The sequence below is a fragment of the Microcebus murinus genome, chromosome 20 (assembly GCF_040939455.1).
Source record: "Microcebus murinus isolate Inina chromosome 20, M.murinus_Inina_mat1.0, whole genome shotgun sequence".
NCBI classification, from domain to species: Eukaryota; Metazoa; Chordata; class Mammalia; order Primates; family Cheirogaleidae; genus Microcebus; species Microcebus murinus.
In genome coordinates, this window is record NC_134123.1 from 35,142,253 (window position 1) to 35,159,928 (window position 17,676).

The 17,676-nt window shown below is 61.9% G+C and overlaps 2 protein-coding genes and 1 long non-coding RNA gene across 4 annotated transcripts in view; 2 read left to right on the plus strand and 1 right to left on the minus strand.

The window, feature by feature from the left end:
* Positions 1-1,942, minus strand: part of PIEZO1 (piezo type mechanosensitive ion channel component 1 (Er blood group)) — a 53,261-nt gene extending 51,319 nt beyond the window's left edge. For both annotated transcript variants that reach the window (XM_075995869.1, XM_075995868.1), the window contains exon 1: positions 1,653-1,942. In XM_075995869.1, the coding sequence (XP_075851984.1) occupies positions 1,653-1,716 (64 nt within the window). In that variant the 5' untranslated portion in view covers positions 1,717-1,942. The remainder of the gene's footprint in view (positions 1-1,652) is intronic.
* A 183-nt stretch (positions 1,943-2,125) lies between these two features.
* LOC142862566 (uncharacterized) lies at positions 2,126-4,821 on the plus strand. Its single transcript, XR_012913644.1, has 3 exons — positions 2,126-2,449; positions 2,736-2,843; positions 4,448-4,821. It is a non-coding gene; the product is annotated as an uncharacterized LOC142862566 (long non-coding RNA).
* Positions 4,822-12,965: 8,144 nt separating this feature from the next.
* Positions 12,966-17,263, plus strand: CDT1 (chromatin licensing and DNA replication factor 1). Its single transcript, XM_020282787.2, has 9 exons — positions 12,966-13,344; positions 13,421-13,572; positions 13,993-14,190; positions 14,269-14,414; positions 14,549-14,649; positions 15,074-15,262; positions 15,572-15,727; positions 15,809-16,010; positions 16,909-17,263. The coding sequence occupies exons 1-9, from the start codon at positions 13,048-13,050 to the stop codon at positions 17,067-17,069; spliced, it is 1,602 nt and encodes a 533-aa protein (XP_020138376.2). The 5' UTR covers positions 12,966-13,047; the 3' UTR covers positions 17,070-17,263.
* The last annotated feature ends 413 nt before the right edge of the window (positions 17,264-17,676 follow it).

A 17,676-nucleotide genomic window follows, 5' to 3' on the forward strand; every position in this document is an offset into this window, starting at 1 on the left:
CACGTACCGTGTTTCTCCGAAAACAAAACAGGGGCTTATATTTATTTTTCCTCAAGAAGACACCCTAGGGCTCATTTTCAGGGGATGTTTTTGTTTTTTGTTAAGTACGGTACAACCATCTACATTTATTCAAATATAGTTAAGTCGTCGTCTTCTGGAACATCACCCTAACTCTCCAAACCCCGAATCCCACCCTGAATTTCTTGCGACTCTGTTTCCTTTAGAAACACTGGCCCCGATCTCTCCTGCCGAGCACTAGAGCTGTCACGGGGCAGATGAGAAGGGCTGCTCGTCTTCTTTCCCGCTCCTCAACCAAACGCACGGGTTGTGCAGACGCGCTGCGTAGCCACGCCCGTCACTAGGTCTTATTTTCAGGGTAGGGCTTCTATTGCGCAAATGCCTAGAAATCCTGCTAGGGCTTATTTTATGGGTAGGGCTTATTTTCAGGGAAACACGGTACCTGCCCCCTCCCCCTGCTGTGTCAGATCTCAGCCCTGCCCTGCCCAGGGCTGGCCTCTTCCACTTGTTTCTGCCCATCCTGCTTCCCCAGGGTGCAGGGGGTGGAAACAGGCCCGCTGTTGCCGGCCAGGCCCTGCTCTCCTGAGAGGACCCGGGGGCTGCTCTGTCCTATCATAGCAACCGACCCAACCGGACAAAACTTCCCAAAAAACCCTCCTTTCAACCCCGCTGGCTCTGACTGACCCCTGCCTAGAATGTTTCCCCCCAAGTTTCACCACCTTAATGTGCCACAAATAAAACCACGCGCTGGTTTTTGGGAGCTCAGGTGGGGGCTCCTCCCCGCGCCCCTGGAGCCGACGCAAGCGGCCGCCTACCTAGAGTGAGGAGGGTGGCATTAGCTCTGGAAAGGCCTCCAGGATAACAAACACCCCCGCCCGCGGGGCACTGACGGTTTCCACACAACAGACTTTCAAACTAACGCGAACTATTCCATCTTTCCGTGGAGTAATTTAACCGGACGGCCTGCCAGCTCCGTCACACATGGCAGGGCAGAGCGAGCTCCTGGGCCCTCTGCCCTGCGCGGGCGGCCGCAGGGAGGGGGCGGGTGGGGGCTCCAGGCCCTGGAGCAGCCAGAGCCACACGGCCACACCTACGCGCTTTGCGAAAGGGGCTACTCGGCTAGCAGGGGACAGGGAACCCCCAGCTGACCCAGGCCACAGCTTCCTGGGGGTGGCCCCTCCCCACGCCCGAGGCAGAGGCCTGCCCAGCCCCTGGGAAACGCAGCCCAGCAGGGCTGGGAAGAGCCCGAGCTATTTTCCCAAAGTGCCAGGCTGCCCAGCCCCGCACGGCCTGGGGGTGCGGGGAACCGGGCCCACCCAGGGCACAGACGTTATTTAGTCTGCTCCGCAGGCTCCAAATTCAACAGCTCCGGGCAGGAAGCCCGCCTTCTCCCAGATTGGTCAGGAAGTCCTGCTGCAAGTTTGCGCTTTTCTTTTTTTTTAGACACCAAGGAGAAAAAGAGATTCGCGCTCCCCTCACCACCGCCTGCCCTTCCAGAGGGGCCAGCGACCCCCTCGCCGGCCCCGTCCCAGGCGCTCTCCCCGCCCGCCGCCGCCCTTCCTGCCCGGCGCTCTCAGGCGTCTGGAATGCGGGCGCCCAGGCCCGCGCGCCCTGGGACTCCCGCGCCCACTCACCGGCCAGGAGCGCGCAGGGCAGCAGCAGCCAGTAGAGCACGGCGCCCAGCACGTGCGGCTCCATGCCTGGCGGCCGGCGCGGGCCGTGCGGGGCGCTAAGGGGCGGTGCTGGGGCCCGGGGGCCGGCGCGCCATGGTGCTGGGGCGGGTCGCCGCACGTGCCGCGCGCCGGGCCGGGACCCCGGCGACTGCGCCTCCTCCTCCTGCTCCTCCGCCCGGCCGCGCTCGCTCGGGCTCAGCCTGCCCCTCGGCGGAGCGCAGCGCGGGTGTCCGAGGCCGAGCTGGGCCGGACGCGGCTCGTGGCTCCCGCCCTCCGCCCGCGGGCCTTTATAAGCTCGGCCCCCGCACGCCCGCCCTCCCGGGCGTGCCCGCCCCCGCGTCTCCCCTGACGGCACGGCGCGCCCCGGCAGCCCCCCAGCGGCCAGCGCACCCCCCTGCCCCAGGCCTGAGCTGGCACGTCGGGTGGAGACCCCAGTCCGCTCATGCCAAGAAGACCCCACCTCGCAGCCTGGCCCCGCCGCCTGGGAGCGCGTGGGGTGGGCAGGGGGCGCTGCGCCCCGCGGTGGCCGGGCGGGGGCCACATGAAGGCTGCCCGGGCCTGGGTCCCCAGGGAGCACCCCACGCGCAACTGCGCCCGCGTGGCCCAGGCGACTTTCGCTTTGCTCGCGGAGACGCGAGGACGTAGCGCCCCCTGGGGACCGCGGGGACGACGGCGCGACCGTGGGGCTGCTGGTCCGCGCGTGGCCTGAACGGGGCTGGGGCCCGGGTTCCAGCCGCGCCTGCCCTGCGCACCTGGCGGTAAGACAGCACTGACCTCAGCAAGCACCTGCTGTCGCCTTGGCGGAGAGGCTGGTCTGGGCCCCTCGGTTTGGCCTTTGCCCTTGAGGGGCCACAGAAAGGAAGAGGGGCTCCGTGGGTGGGCGGCATGGCTCAGGGGCGCCAGGGAGGGAGCTGGTGGGTGTGAGCCCAAACACAAACCCAGGCCCTCCAACTTAGAACAACAACAACAAAAAAAAAACACAAAAACGCAGAAATGCAGACTTTCATGGGAAGTGTGTGTTTAAATTCTGACTCTCTCTCGCAGCCCCACCCTCTGGTCTGGCTCCAGCAGTCTCTGCAGGGAGACGGGGAAGTCTCAGAACTCGCCCCACACCCGAATGCGTGCGCCCAAGAATTGTCAAAGTAGCAAAACGTGAGAGAACAAACTACCTGCCTGCGGAAGGGTTAAACAAATGGCATGCACCTTGCAGTGGAGTACTCTGTAGCAGTTAAAGAAAATCAGGCACTTTCTGTGTATCAGTGTGGAACCTCTAAGATACAATGTTGCAACTGGCAGGAGCTACTCACTGCGCAGCCAAAGCCTGCAACCTGCCCAACGCGGGAGGGCGGGGCTGGCAGGTGGGAGGGAGACATGATCTTCTCTGGAATACTCTTTTGTGCTGTTTTAGTGGGTTTTTTGAGACAGAGTCTGACTCTGTTGCCCGGGCTAGAGTGCTGTGGTGTCAGCCTAGCTCACAGCAACCTCCAATTTCTGGGCTCAAGCGATCCTCTTGCCTCAGCCTCCCTAGTAGCTGGGACTACAAACATGTGCCACCCCACCATGCCCAGCTAAATTTTTCTATATATTTTTAGTTGGCCAATTAATTTCTTTCTATTTTTTGGTAGAGACGGGATCTTGCTCTTGCTCAGGCTGGTTTCAAACTCCTGACCTTGAGCAATCCTCCCGCCTCAGGCTCCAAGAGTGCTAGGATTATAGGCATGAGCCACTGCGCCCAGGCTTTCTATATATTTTTAGTTGTCCAATTAATTTCTTTCTATTCTTAGTAGAGACGGGGTCTTGCTCTTGCTCAGGCTGGTCTCAAACTCCTGAGCTCAAGGGATCCTCCTGCCTTGGCCTCCCAGAGTGCTAGTATGACAGGCGTGAGCCACCAAGCCGTGCCGGGCCTGTTTTAATGTTTTGCTACACACACGTACCGCCTATTCACAAAATAAAAGTAGCAAAACGGGGACAGATCCTCTGAAAACATCTGCCCAACTTGCCGGCTGGCCAGGCCGGGAGAGGCGGGAAGAGCAGGGGAGCCGGCCAGTCCGGCTACTCCTCCACAGACGCCCAGCCCACAGCCCGTTCCTGGAATTCGGGCCATGTTCTCATCCAGCCTCTTTTGCAGAAAAGGATATCAGGGGCCAGCGCGGGACAGCGTCTGCCAAGGGGCAAAACAGGCCTTGAGCCCAGCCTTCCCTACTTCTCATCCGAGGCCACCTCTCTTCCACCAGCCTGGGTTCCGAGTCCTTGCTGAACGTGTCACTGCTATCGTTTAAAACAGTAATTTAGGGGCGGGCGTGGTGGCTCACGCCTGTGATCCTAGCACTCTGGGAGGCCGAGGCGGGCGGATCCCTCAACGTCAGGAGTTCAAGACCAGCCTGAGCAAGAGCAAGACCCCTGTCTCTACTAAAAATAGAAAGAAAATTAGCCAGACAACTAAAAATTAGCCGGGCATGGTGGCACGTGCCTGTAGTCCCAGCTACTCGGGAGGCTGAGGCAGGAGGATTGCTTCAGCCCAGGCGTTTGAGGTTGCTGTGAGCTAGGCTGACGCCACAGCACTCTAGTTTGGGCAACAGAGTGAGACTCTGTCTCTAAAAAAATAAATAGATAAAAGGTAAAGTAAAACAGTAATTTAGTCTTGGAAGAGCAACATGGTCAGAGGAGACTGAGCTGTACCACTTAGCTGTTAACTTCTCCCCAAGGATAATACCGTCATCAGGACTTTGTTTATGCTTACACATTAATTTTAACAGGAAACAGCCCAGCGTCCACTAATGGATTACTGTGTGAGCAGAATCTGGTCTGTCCATGTGATGGAATATTATTTGGCCATAAAAAGGAACACGGTTCTGGTACGAGCTAGAGCGTGCGTGGACCTCACCACGTGTCTTCGAGCGCTGGGAGCCAGACACAAAAGGAAAACACTGTACGATTCCACTGTTACAAATCTCATGGGCAGGCCGGGCGAGGTGGCTCACGCCTGTAATCCTAGCACTCTGGGAGGCCGAGGTGGGAGGATCGCTCAAGGTCAGGAGTTCAAAACCAGCCAGAGCAAGAGTGAGACCTGTCTCTACTAAAAATAGAAAGAAATTAGCTGGACAACTAAAAATATATAGAAAAAATTAGCCGGGCATGGTGGCGCATGCCTGTAGTCCCAGCTACTCGGGAGGCTGAGGCAGGAGGATCACTTGAGCCCAGGAGTTTGAGGTTGCTGTGAGCTAGGCTGACACCACAGAACTCACTCTAGCCTGGGCAACAAAAGCCAGACTCTGTCTCAAAAAAAAAAAAAAAAAAAATCTCGTGGGCAAATTCGTGGAGACCGAGAGTAGAAGGGAGCGCAGCAGGGGCTGGGGGAGGGGAGCAGGTGTTACCGTTTAATGAGGAGCATTTTCTCTTTAGGATGATGAAAAAGTTCTGGAAATAGTAGTAGTAGCTATACAACAATTATGAATGTGCTTAATGCCTCTGGATTATACACTTAAGAATGGTTAGAATGGCAAACGTATGTATTTTTACCGCAATAAAAAAATTTAAGAAACCTGCATGGTTAAAGTAAATTCCAATCGGTCAGCTCTTAGCCTTCCTCTGCACGCGGGGCCCCTCCCCGAGGCAGCCACAGTCTGTGTTCCTTCAGCTTGTTGTTTTCCTGACCCTTGGCCAGAGATTTTGCAAGGTTTGGGGAGCTGTTCAATTCCCTGGGTGCGTGCTCCCCTGTCTCCCCGCACCCTGTCCCGAGCGCAAAGAACAGAGCCAACCGGCAGAAACCAGTGTCTGCCTGCTTGCCCCGGCCCGCAAACCCAGGCCATCTGGGCACAGAGTGGGCTCTGCCGGAGACTATTGCCCCCAAGAGCCTGTCCCTCTTGGCAATGGGTGGGAACCCCCCTTCCTTTCTCAGCCCCAAGTCAGCAGCGGAGCCCGGGCTGGCCCGCGGGAGGAAGCCGGTACTCACCGCTGCCTCGCTGTGCTCTAGTGCTGGCGCCAGCCTGGTCCCCAGCAGCCCTGAGGCTGGACGACCCACAGGCCCGTGACAGCCGAGTCCTGCGGCTGCCCGGCCGTGCCCCTCCCCGCCTTGGGCACTTGGACAAACTACCGGACCCCGGGGCCCTCAACCACCTTCTTGTCTGGGACACGAGGGGCCGCCCAGCCCGCAGAGCTATGAGGGTCAGGTGAGTCGACTGCGTTAGGGGCTGCACCTGAGAAGCGGCAGCTGCACAAAGTAAGGTGCTCAAAGCCGCCAAGTGCACCAGCTGTGACCCTCGGGGACAGACAAGCCCTCGCCCTCATCCTCTGGCCATGCTGGCCCCGAGTAACTGCCCTCTCACGCCCGCCTGCCCGCCTGCCCGCCTGGGATGGGCCCGCCGGCTCCACTTGCTCCGGCAAAGGCCACGTCCAGCTCTGCTGGAGCCCAGCGTGCTCTAGACCGGGGTCTGCAGCAGCCTGCCGAGAGCTGGGTTAGTGTCGGGGCCCGCCATGGGGACAGGCACCCCAGGGTCCCGAGGCCGGGAGCCCTCTGACAGCCGGTGGTGAGGGAGTGGGGGTGAAGACAGCTGAGTAGTCACTGACATTTGCCAAACGAGCCCACGTTTTACCAGACAGTCAGCGGTTTCGCCTTCCCCCTCTGGGTTGTGAAATTGGAGCCCAGCTGGAGGGAGGGAAACCTGGAGGGATGCTGGGAGGGACGGGAGGGAAACCGATGGAGGCTGGAGGCCCCGACCACAGCAGCAGCCTCGCAGGATGAGGCCAGCGTGAGAAGCCTCAGACCCAGACCAGAGGGACTCAGCCCAGCCCCTGACCCCGGCAGCATCTCTGAAGAGCAGCGGTGGCCGTGGAGCTAGCCCTGCCCGGGAGGGAGCAGAGGGCTGCCGGTCCCAGCAGGCGCCGGGAGGAGGGGGCACCCGCTGGGTGTGGAGAAGGAAGTCCTGGCACCAGCCAACCACTGACCGTTCTCCCCGAGCTCGGTGCCTTGCTGACTCACCCTCCACGCCGGCCAGCCTCCCGGGGGCTGCTCAGAGCTGACAGGGGAGTGACCCGGCCTGAGTGCAGACTGGGCAGCCTTTTCCCGCCCACACTCCTGGGTTTGGACCAGCTGGGCCAGCTGGAGGCCGGGTGGAGCAGGTGACAGTACGCCCCTCACCTTCACGGCACGTGGCTCCCCAGACCCGGAGCGATGGGGCCTGCCTGCCTCCCCGCCTCCCTCAACCCGCTCCAGCCGCGGGCACCACCGTCGTCTCTGCCGCAGGCCCTTTGCACGTGCCACTCTCCCCTCAGATCACCCCATGGCAGCCCCATCTTGCCATTTCAGGTCTCAGCTCACGTCACCTCCTCTGAGAGGCCTCCTGACCCCTCGGACATACGCAGTTCCCCAGTCACTCAGTCGCATGGTCGAGGTTTTATTTCCTCATCTGAATTATCCTTTATTATTTATTTATTTATTTTGAGACAGAGTCTCACTCTGTTGCCCGGGCTAGAGTGAGTGCCGTGGCGTCAGCCTAGCTCACAGCAACCTCAAACTCCTGGGCTCAAGCAATCCTCCTGCCTCAGCCTCACAAGTAGCTGGGACTACAGGCATGTGCCACCACGCCCAGCTAATTTTTTCTATATATATATATTAGTTGGCCAATTAATTTCTTTCTATTTATAGTAGAGACGGGGGTCTCGCTCTTGCTCAGGCTGGTTTCGAACTCCTGACCTGAAGCAATCCTCCCACCTCGGCCTCCCAGAGTGCTGGGATGACAGGCGTGAGCCACCGTGCCCGGCCCTGAATTATCCTTTATTTACTAGTTCCCATCTCTCTCCTCGAGACTGTGAGTTCCGGGAGCACAGGGGCCTGGTCTGTCTGTGGGTGACCTGGTGCACAGTGGGGCCCCGGCCACCTGCAGTGAGTCCTCAGCGGTCAGGCTCCCGGGGGGCGCCGTGGACGCTGGTTGACCAAAGAAATCAAGGCACGGACCTGAGCTCCAGGCTTGTCCAGTGGAAACACCCACAGACAGGGTTCCAGCCGCTTTGCCATCCCTGAAGTCAGTCCAGCCATGCCACGACCCCCAGCAGCATCCCATAGCTACGAGCCAACATGACCCTTCGGGCAGATCCGGGACAGAACAGAGCAGAAAGGGGCTTTCACCTCCCTTATTCTAGACTCTATACCTCTGTTAATGCAGAGCCACACAGATCGACCTTTGTGACCATGCTTTCATTAAGGCTCCTGGGACTGCAAGAAAGAGAAAGCCACTCAGAGGCACTTTGAGCAAGAGAGGCAAACGTCTGGGCAGGAATCTGCCGCTTCATCCAAGCCTGGGGCATCAGGAAGGGCCGGGGGGCCTCACAAGAGACCAGGCTGGGAACCATTTGAAACCACCTCAGCCACGCTGACGGCCGCCCCAGCCCCAGAGGCCCCGGTCCCAGCAGAGGGGCTGAGTGGCTCACTGTGCCCCTCCGTCCAGTCACCTGTGACCAGGAGGCAGCGTCCTACGGCACAAGTGTGGCCACCGACTCCATCATGGTAGCCAAGCACAGCAATACACACACACATATATATAAAAATTTAGTTTTTGAGACAAGGTCTTGTTCTGTTACCCAGAGAGCAGTGGCTCTGTCCCACCCCTCACAGCATCCTCCAACTCCTGGGCTCAAGCGATCCTCCTGCCTCGGCCTCCTGAGTAGCTGGGACTACAGGCACGTGCCACCACACCCGGCTAATTTTTTCTATTTTTAGTAGAGAAGGGGTCTCACTATGTGGCCCAGGCTGATCTCAAACTCCTGGGTCAAGCGATTCTCCTGCCTCGGCCTCCTGAGTAGCTGGGACTATAGGTGCACCACCACACCCGGCTAATTTTTCTATTTTTAGTAGAGACGGGGGTCTCACTATGTTGCCCAGGCTGATCTCAAACTCCTGGGCTCAAGCGAGCCTCGGCCTCCCAGGGTGCTGGGACCACAGGTGTGAGCCACCACGCCCGGTGCAAGGCATGTTTCCGAGAAGGACTCTAAGGCTGAAGTCACCCCAAATAGCTACTCTTGAGGGGGGACAGTGGAAACATTGAACAGCTGGCACGGCCGGTCCCTGAGCCACCAGACAGACACTGGCCGTAGCACCACCAAAGCCAGGTCCTGAGGCTGCTGCTGTGTGGGGCGTCCCCCTCTCCCCTCGCTGGTCACAGGGAGTGAACGCCACCATACCCCAGCCTCCAGACTCCCACGCTCCTAACACCAACCCCTGCCCCCGCACGGGGCCAGACACATTCCAGACTGGTGCCCTGGACTCTGCAAGCCCCAGGGAGCTGCGCTAGGAGGTAGCCCATCCCAGAGCCACTCGGGCCTGCCTCTCTCCGCCCCCAGCTTGTGCCCGGGGCTGGCCCAAACGTGACAGCAGTGTGCCGTGCACACACTTTCCCTCCCAGGACTCCCGGGAGCCACCCCTGGGGTGGACGGTGACAGAAGCCACACAGTCCGGTGGTGGCCAGGTGGGGAGGGGGCCCCCTCCCGAGGTGGCCCCGGCACAGTCTGTGGCCCCGAGGAGGGTGGGCAGGCTGACGCCACCCCGAGGCAGCTCTGGCTCCCCAAGTGGACGGAAACTGGCAAGAGACCGAGAAGGAAACGCAGGCAGGCAAGGCTTTCCTGGGCTTTCGCTCCAACGCAAACAGGCAGCGCCGGCCGCCGGCGGGGCAACCAGACTGGCTCTCCGAACCAGCCGAGAAACTGGATTGGCTGTAGACGAAGGGCGGGGAACTTTCAAAGTGCGGAGAGCGGAAGTGTAGCGCCGCAGTGGGGTTGTTTTGTCAGCTGCCAGTCCTGTGATTGATCATGCTTCTTTTTTTTTCTTTAGACAGAGTCTCGCTTTGTTGCCCAGGCTAGAGTGAGTGTCGTGGCGTCAGCCTAGCTCACAGCAACCTCAAATTCCTGGGCTCAAGCGATCCTCCTGCCTCAGTCTCCCGAGTAGCTGGGACTACAGGCATGCACCACCTTGCCCAGCTAATTTTTTTTAATATATATGTTTTTTAGTTGGCCAATTAATTTCTTTCTATTTATAGTAGAGACGGGGTCTCGCTCTTGCTCAGGCTGGTCTAGAACTCGTGACCTCGAGCAATCCGCCCGCCTCGGCCTCCCAGAGTGCTAGGATTACAGGCGTGAGCCACCGCGCCCGGCCCCGATCATGCTTCTTCATACACCACGTGTCTCATCAGCAGGTTAAATCTCCACCCTTGGGCGTGATTTTTAGCATTAAAACGGGGGAGAAGATGCACCAGCCGTCAACTTCGGGCTTCATCTCTGCAGTAACCGACTTGCCCTGGCTTTGGCTGGGGGGGTGTCCCCCCCTGCTCCATGGTGGCCCCGTCCTGCTCGGGAGAGCAGGGCCGCCGTCCACCGAGGCTTCTCTTTAGCGCTGTGGGCAGACTCCAGCTTTGGCTCAAGACTCAGCCAAGTCCTGCTCTGGTACCACCACAGCAGCAAGAGAAGGGAACTGTGGGTGGGGCGTGCTCAGCACAGTGGGGAGGAGGCCCCAGCAGCAACCAGTCCCTCAGCTTATCTATGGAGAGCAGGGGCCGGACCCCATGGAGCAACGGGGCCCACATACTGAACAGACACTCCTGGTGGTTAGGACCTAACAGTTGCTTAGGTCCAGCTTCCTCTGCCTCCCTGAGAACAGGCGTCTGTCTCTACCTTCTAAATGTGAAGCAGGGAGTGGGGAGCATTGTGTCACCTGGGGGGGAGACAGTTCCCTCCACCTGGTGAACAGCTACAGCCTGAAGACTTAACAGGGCCTCTAACTGCAGCTGGTCTGCTGGTCTTTTTTTTTTTTTTTTTTTTTGAGACAGAGCCTCTGGGAAGATCCACGTCAATTCTTCCCCCCAACCCCCACCACTGTTTGACTCAAATACATTCTACACGGCTCAGGGCACACATGCCAGAACTGAACTTCAACACAATGTAGGCTTAAAAATCCAGGTCTGAACCCCCTACACTGAGTTCTTGACCAGCTGAGGATCTGTACAACCCAGGGCCAGGGGCTGCCCCCCTAAAGTTCAGATGGGACTCAGGTGCCCCGACCCCAGCGACCCCCAACTTTCTCACAAAGCACCAACTGCACCACCCAACTGACCTTTATGTTCCTTTAACTTTTTTTTTTGAGACGGATTCTCACTCTGTTGCCCTGGCTAGAGTGCCGTGGCGTCAGCCTAGCTCACGGCAACCTCAGACTCCTGGGCTCAAGCGATCCTCCTGCCTCAGCCTCCTGAGTAGCTGGGACTACCAGCACATGCCACCATGCCCGGCTAATTTTTTCTCTATGTATTTTTAGTTGGCCAATTAATTTCTTTCTATTTATAGTAGAGACGGGGTCTTGCTCTTCCTCAGTCTGGTCTCCAACTCCTGAGCTCAAATGACCCACCCACCTCGGCCTCCCAGAGTGCTAGGATTACAGGCGTGAGCCACTGCGCCTGGCCAAGTTTTTTTTTTTTTTTTTTTTAAATAGGCACAATTCATGCTCTCTACAGAAAACTTGACAACACTGGAAAAGTAAAGCCCTCCCTGCATCCCGGCCGGGGCAGACCTCAGGACCATCCAGGACCTGCCAGGCCGCGCCGTTGACTAGCTGAGCCGTTTATCTGGCATCACCTGGAAGGAGGGGGCTCCCGTGTCAGGGTCTTAGGTTTCCCAGAAACCCGAAGCGTCAGGCCTGGTTCTCACACGATGAAAGCTTCAGGTTCTAAGAACTGAGACTGCTAGCATCTCCGCCAGTTTCTTTCTGTCGTTCTTCCCCCCTTTATGATCGAGACACGAGTCACATCACTAGGTTCACCCCTAAAGCAGTACGAAGGCCGGCGCGTCTGTGACCCCGGCACTCTGGGAGGCAGAGTCGGGAGGGTTGCTTGAGGCCAGGAGTTCAAGACCAGCATGGGCAACATAGTGAGACCCCCGTCTCTACTAAAAATAGAAAAATTAGCTGGAGCTGGGCCTGGTGGTGCACACCTGAAAGCCCCAGCTACTTGGAGGCTGAGGAAGGAGGATCACTTGAGGCCAGGCTGTGATGACGCCACCGCACTCCGGCCGGGGCAACACAGCCAGACCCGGTTCCTAAGACACAAAATGCAGCCTGGTGGTCAAGCCCCCCTCCTGCTGGGACTGCCTCCGACGCGCGCGCGGACAGGTGCGGGGCGCGCACACGACCGCACTGGGGCGCATGCGCGGCCCCGGTCGGCGCACGCCAGCGCGCATGCGCCAGGACGCGTCCATTTCCCGCCTCCCCCCGCCCCGGTGGTCCCGCCCAAGGCGGGGGCGTGGCCGGACGCGCGCGCGAAAACCGGCGGGAAACGCGCCTCCCGCCGCCAACATGGAGCAGCGCCGCGTCACCGACTTCTTCGCGCGCCGCCGCCCCGGGCCCCGCGCCGCGCTGCGGGCCAAGCCGCCCGGCCGCCGCCCGCGCCCCAGCGAGCCCGCGCCCCGCGCCCCGGCCAAGCGCGCGCGCCCCGCGTCCCCGCCGCCCGCGCGCAGGAGGCTGCGGCTGTCGGCCGCCGCGGGAGGGGTGAGGGCCGGGGAAACTGAGGCCAGAGTGGTGTGGGCGGGGGATACTGGGGCTGGAGTGGTGAGGGGCTGGGGCAAACTGAGGCCGGAGCGGTGGAGGCGGGGAAATGAGGCTAGAGTGGTGAGGGGCGGGGAAACTGAGGCTGGAGTGGAGAAGGGCGGGGAAAACTGAGGCCGGAGAGGTGAAGGGCGGGGAAACTGAGGCTGGAGTGGTGAAGGGCGGGGAAAACTGAGGCCGGAGAGGTGAAGGGCGGGGAAAACTGAGGCTGGAGTGGTGAGGGGAGGGGAAAACAGAGGCCAGAGCGGTGGAGGCGGGGTAAATTGAGACCCGAGTAGTGAGGGCGGGTAAACTGGCTGGAGTGGGGAGGGGAGGGGAGCCAGGGGAAACCGAGGCCGGGCTGGGGTGCAGGGGCAGCTGAGGCGCTGGGTGGGGCGGCGTTGTGGCTGCGGCGCAGAGGAGCGCGCAGGAATCTGCAGGAGGGTCCGGGGCGGGTGGGACCCCGCCGGCTCCTGTAGCCGCTGCAAGGACCGGGGCTCTGACTCCTGCGGGGAGGCGGGTTTGACCCAGGATCCCATGGGGCAGGCAGGCCTTCCTGGGCAGTTAGGAGGGCTGACCCTCACCCGGCCTTCTCTGCAAGAAGCTTCTCTGCAAGGCCGGGTGAGGGTCAGCCCTGGTAACTGCACAGGAAGGCCCAGCGGAGGTGGGCGGTGTCCCTCCCGGTTGCCTTCAGCAAAGACCCCGATTAGAGGCCCCTGCGTGTCCAGTTACCTGAAAGGCCAGCCCTGATCCCCCGAGTGGGTCCTCTTTTAGCAGAGCTGGGTGTACCTGGGTCTTGTCATGTGTTCACTTTTGGGTCCTTCCCACCAGGTTTCCAGCCCCAGTTCCCTGGCCAGCCCTGGCTCCCCGGCTGCCCCTGGCTCCCCGGCTGGCCCTGACACCCCGGCCAGCCCTGGCTCCCTGGCTGGCCCTGGCTCCCCGGCTGGCCCTGACACCCCAGCCGGCCCTGGCTTCCCAGCTGCCCCTGGCTCCCCGGCTGCCCCTGGCTCCCCGGCCCGTTCTTCTCTGGGCAGGAAGATACGGAAAGATGCCGTCTCAGCAGGTCAGCCGTCAGGCCTGGCAGCCTTGCAGAACAAGGTGAGGAGCTGGACCAAGGGCAGGTGGGGCCGGCTGTGGGGCGACCAGCTGGCCTGACAGCACCCTGTGTCCCCAGGTCCCCCGGAGGGACACTGTCTCGGAGCTCCAGTCATGCCTGCGGCGGGCCCGGGCGCTGGGGGAGCGGGTGCAGGCGCTGAAGGCCAGCGCCCGGAAGGATGCCGAGACGCCCAGCATGCCGGAGGCTGAGGGCCGTCCGGAGCAGCTGTGGTGAGTCCGGGTTTGTGGCCACGCAGGGGCGAGTGGGCAGAGGGCCGGCCGCTCCTTCCAGGGAGAAGCTCGTGCGGGCGACAGAGCCCGGCCTGCTGCCTGAGCACCTTGGCCTGGCGTCCACCTGTGAGGGGTTGGTGACTGCCACCTCGTGGGCTCTGGTGGCCCCGGGGTGCCATGGACAGCCCGTGGTCACCCCTGTGCTCCTGAGAGCCGCAGACACCAGGCTGGGGAACCCCTAGGGCTGAGTGTGCAGCCGGGGTCAGCTGTCACACTGGTGCTACACCTAATGCGAGGGACGGCAGGTGTCAGGGGACCGTGAACGGCCACGTGGGGGCTCCTTGGCGTGCGGCCTGCTCCTGGGCACGGAGGGGCGTGTGGCTGGCGCTTTTCCTGAGCCGGCTGTCTGTCCCCCGACAGCGGCGAGCCCCTGCCCGCCTACCAGCGCTTCCATGCCCTGGCCCAGCCTGGCCCCCCGGGGCTGGTGCTGCCCTACAAGTACCAGGTGCTGGCCGAGATGTTCCGCAGCATGGACACCGTCGTAGGCATGCTCCACAACCGCTCCGAGACCGCCACCTTCGCCAAGGTCAAGCGGGCCGTCCAGGACATGACGCGCAAGTGAGTGGCCTGCCTGGGGCCGCCCAGGGTTCCCGGTCGGCCCGGATTTCCCCCTTAACCCGGCGCCGCCTCCCACAGGCGCTTTGAGGAGTGCAGCGTCGGCCAGATCAAGGCCGTGTACCCCGCGTCCTACCGCTTCCGCCAGGAGCGCGGCGTGCCCACCTTCAAGGACGGCGTGAAGAGGTCCGACTACCAGCTCACCATTGAGCCGCTGCTGGACCAGGGTGAGTGTGCTGTGCCCGGGGCCTCAGTTTCCCCACCTGTGACCCCCCTCCCCCATGTGCGAGTTTGAGGATGGGAGTGAGGGATGGGGCGTGGGGAACCGTGGCCGAGGGGCTCAGCCTGGACTCCCCCGCAGAGGCTGACGGCGAGGCCCCCCAGCTCACGGCCTCACGCCTGCTGCAGCGGCGGCAGGTCTTCAGCCAGAGGCTGCTCGAGCGAGCCAAGGAGCACCACAGGGTGAGTGGCGCGGCGGGCGCAGGTGTGGCAGGCACACCTGGTCCCCAGTTCCTGCCGCACAGAGGTGGCGGCACTCTGGGTGGCCGCCTGGTCGCCTGTCACCCCTGCCGCGGGCAGCCCCCACCCAGAGGCCGAGTCCTGGGGTTTTCCTCTCCCTGGCTCCCCACTGCCGTCTCACGGGCGGGGGGCGTGCCCTGTCGATGCCCGGCTGCTGTCTGGTGGACGCTCACCTGCGCCAGGTCTGCCCTGAGCTCGGTGCTGCAGCCTGGGGCCCTGGGAAGGCCTGTGCCTTCTTCCGCTGAGCACAGAGAGGTTAAGTGAGGTGTTCGAGGCTGCCCAGCCAGGACAGGAGCTCAGACGGTCCATGTCTCATGCGTGCTCCGGGTCACCCAGTGGGGCCCCTGCCCACCCCCTTCTCCCACAGGCCTTCCTGGCCTCCCTGAGCCCCCCCATGGAGGTGCCCGACGACCAGCTGACCCGCTGGCACCCCCGCTTCAGCGTGGACGAGGTGCCTGACATCGAGCCAGCCGCGCTGCCCCAGCCGCCCGCCGCGGAGAAGCTCGCCACAGCCCAGGAGGTGCTGGCCCGGGCCCGAGGCCTGGTGTCGCCCAGGGTGAGGCTGAGCGGGGCTCCGACTCCTGACCCCACGGGGTGCATGTAAACAGCAGAGCCTCCACAGGGGGACCTGACATCCCGTCTGGCTTTGTGCTTAGCTGGGGGGGGGTCTAGAGACGCAGGAGGTGTCCCCCAGCAGGCAGCACTGCGGGCTGGGACCCCTAGTTGCCCAGAACAGCCTTCCTCTTGGGCCTGGAGAGACTTGGGGGCTCCGGGGCAGAGGGTCCAGGCAGGGGGTGAGGGGCTTCCTCTGCAGGGCTGGGCACGCTCCCTCCTGTGACCTCCCCTCTGCCCTGCCCCCCCACAGATGGAGAAGGCCTTGAGCGAGCTGGCCCTGCGCTCAGCCAAGCCCAGCAGCCCCGCCGAACCCAGCAGCCCCGCCCTGCCCGCCAGCCCGCCCCCCACCCCGCCCACCACCCCGACCCACGCCCTGAAGGGGGTGTCCCAGGACCTGCTGGAACGGGTGAGCCAGCGACGGGCAGGTGGGCACCGTGGGGGCCGAGGTGACTCGCCGCCCGGGACCAACCTCCTGCACCCACCACAGGTCCGGGCCAAGGAGGCGCAGAAGCAGCTGGCACAGATGACCCGGCGCCCGGAGCAGGAGCAGAGGCTGCGGCGGCTGGAGCGGCTGCCCGAGCTGGCCCGCCTGCTGCGCGGCGTCTTCGTGTCCGAGCGCAAGCCGGCGCTCACCATGGCGGCGGTCTGTGCCCGCATGGTGGGCAGCTACTGTGCCACCATGAGCCCCGGTAGGTGTGGTGGGGCACGGGCTCCCCCTCTGTGGTCCTGCCACTGCCTCCCTGGCTCCCCGACGGTGGTGTCCACCGTGGACACAGGGTGCCCCTGGAGGCCCCGGAGCCTCTGCCCGGCCTCCACTCCTGCAGCCTCCTGGGGCGGCTCCCCGGGGCCCCCTCACCTCCCCAGCCTGTTTCCTGGCATTCCTGGTCAGGACAGAATTCCAGCTCACAGAGGCTCCAGGCCCCATGGTGTGCGCTGTCCGCTCCTGCTGGGCCTCTGGCTGCAGGGACAGGGCTGAGTCCCGCAGCTGCTCAGGCCTCCTCCCTTGAGGCCTTTTCGGCAGGCAGGGTTCCTACCTGGCTCCCCTGCCACTGCTTCAGGGCACAGACAGTGACCCCAGGCTTGGCATCTGCTCAGCCCCAAGGCCCTGAGGCCTGTAGGCAGGGAGTAAGGCCCCATCCCTTATGGCTTTTTTTTTTTTTTTTTTTTTTTTTTTTTTTGAGACAGAGTCTCACTCCGTTGCCCGGGCTACAGTGCCCTGGAGTCAGCCTAGCTCACAGCAACCTCCAACTCCTGGGCTCAAGCCATCCTCCTGCCTCAGCTTCCCAAGTAGCTGGGACTACAGGCACGCGCCACCACGCCCGGCTAATTTTTTCCATATGTTTTTAGTTGGCCAGTTAATTTCTTTAAATTTTTAGTGGAGACAGGGGTCTTGCTCTTGCTCAGGCTAGTTTCGAATTCCTGACCTTGAGCGATCCTCCCGCCTCGGCCTCCCAGAGTGCCAGGATGACCGGCGTGAGCCACGGCGCCCGGCCCCCTTAAAGGCTTTGCAGACGTGCAGGGACGTGGGGGCCGGGCCAGGTCCCAGCAGCGCATCGGCAGGGCCGGGCTCACCTGCTCTCTCTGCAGGTGAGATGGAGAAGCACCTTCTGCTCCTGTCCGAGCTGCTGCCCGACTGGCTCAGCCTCCACCACGTCCGCACCGACACCTACGTCAAGCTGGACAAGGCCGCCGACCTGGCCGGCGTCACCGCGCGCCTGGCCCTCCGCGCCCGCGCCGAGGGGCTGTGAGTCCGGTGGCTGCTGCAGAGCACACGGGCCGGGGACGTGCTGGTCTGGGCCACCGTGCCCGTTTCACTGGTGTGAACTCGACGCACTTGTCTCTTCCTGGGAGGGTCTCATGGAGGTGGGTGGCGGGTCTGTGTGGTTGGTTCCGGGCACGGCGTGTTGACATTAAACTGGTTTCTGTAGGCGGTTCCGCCTTCATTGCTGTTGGCAGTGCTTGTCAGGGGTGTGGGGCCGGGCAGGGTCAGGGAGTGTGGTTGGCAGAGTGCCACCCCCGAGACGTGCCCCCTGTCGTGATCCTGGAACTTCTGAACACATGACCTCACGGCACAGGGATGGGTCACGCCAGGAGTTTGGAGGTGAGGTTAGGGTTAGGGCCCGGGTGGGCCCAGTGTCATCACAGGGTCCTTGTTGGAGACCAGAGGAAGTCAGAGGGAGGTGCCACCCTACCAGGGAGTATAGGCAGCCCTGGGAGACAAGGGAAGATGCCCCCTGGACCCAGCCTGCCAACACCTTGACCTCTGTACTTCTGACTTTTGGACTCTAATGGGTTTTTTTTTTTTTTTTGAGACAGAATTTCACTCTGTTGCCAAGGCTAGAATGACGTGGTATC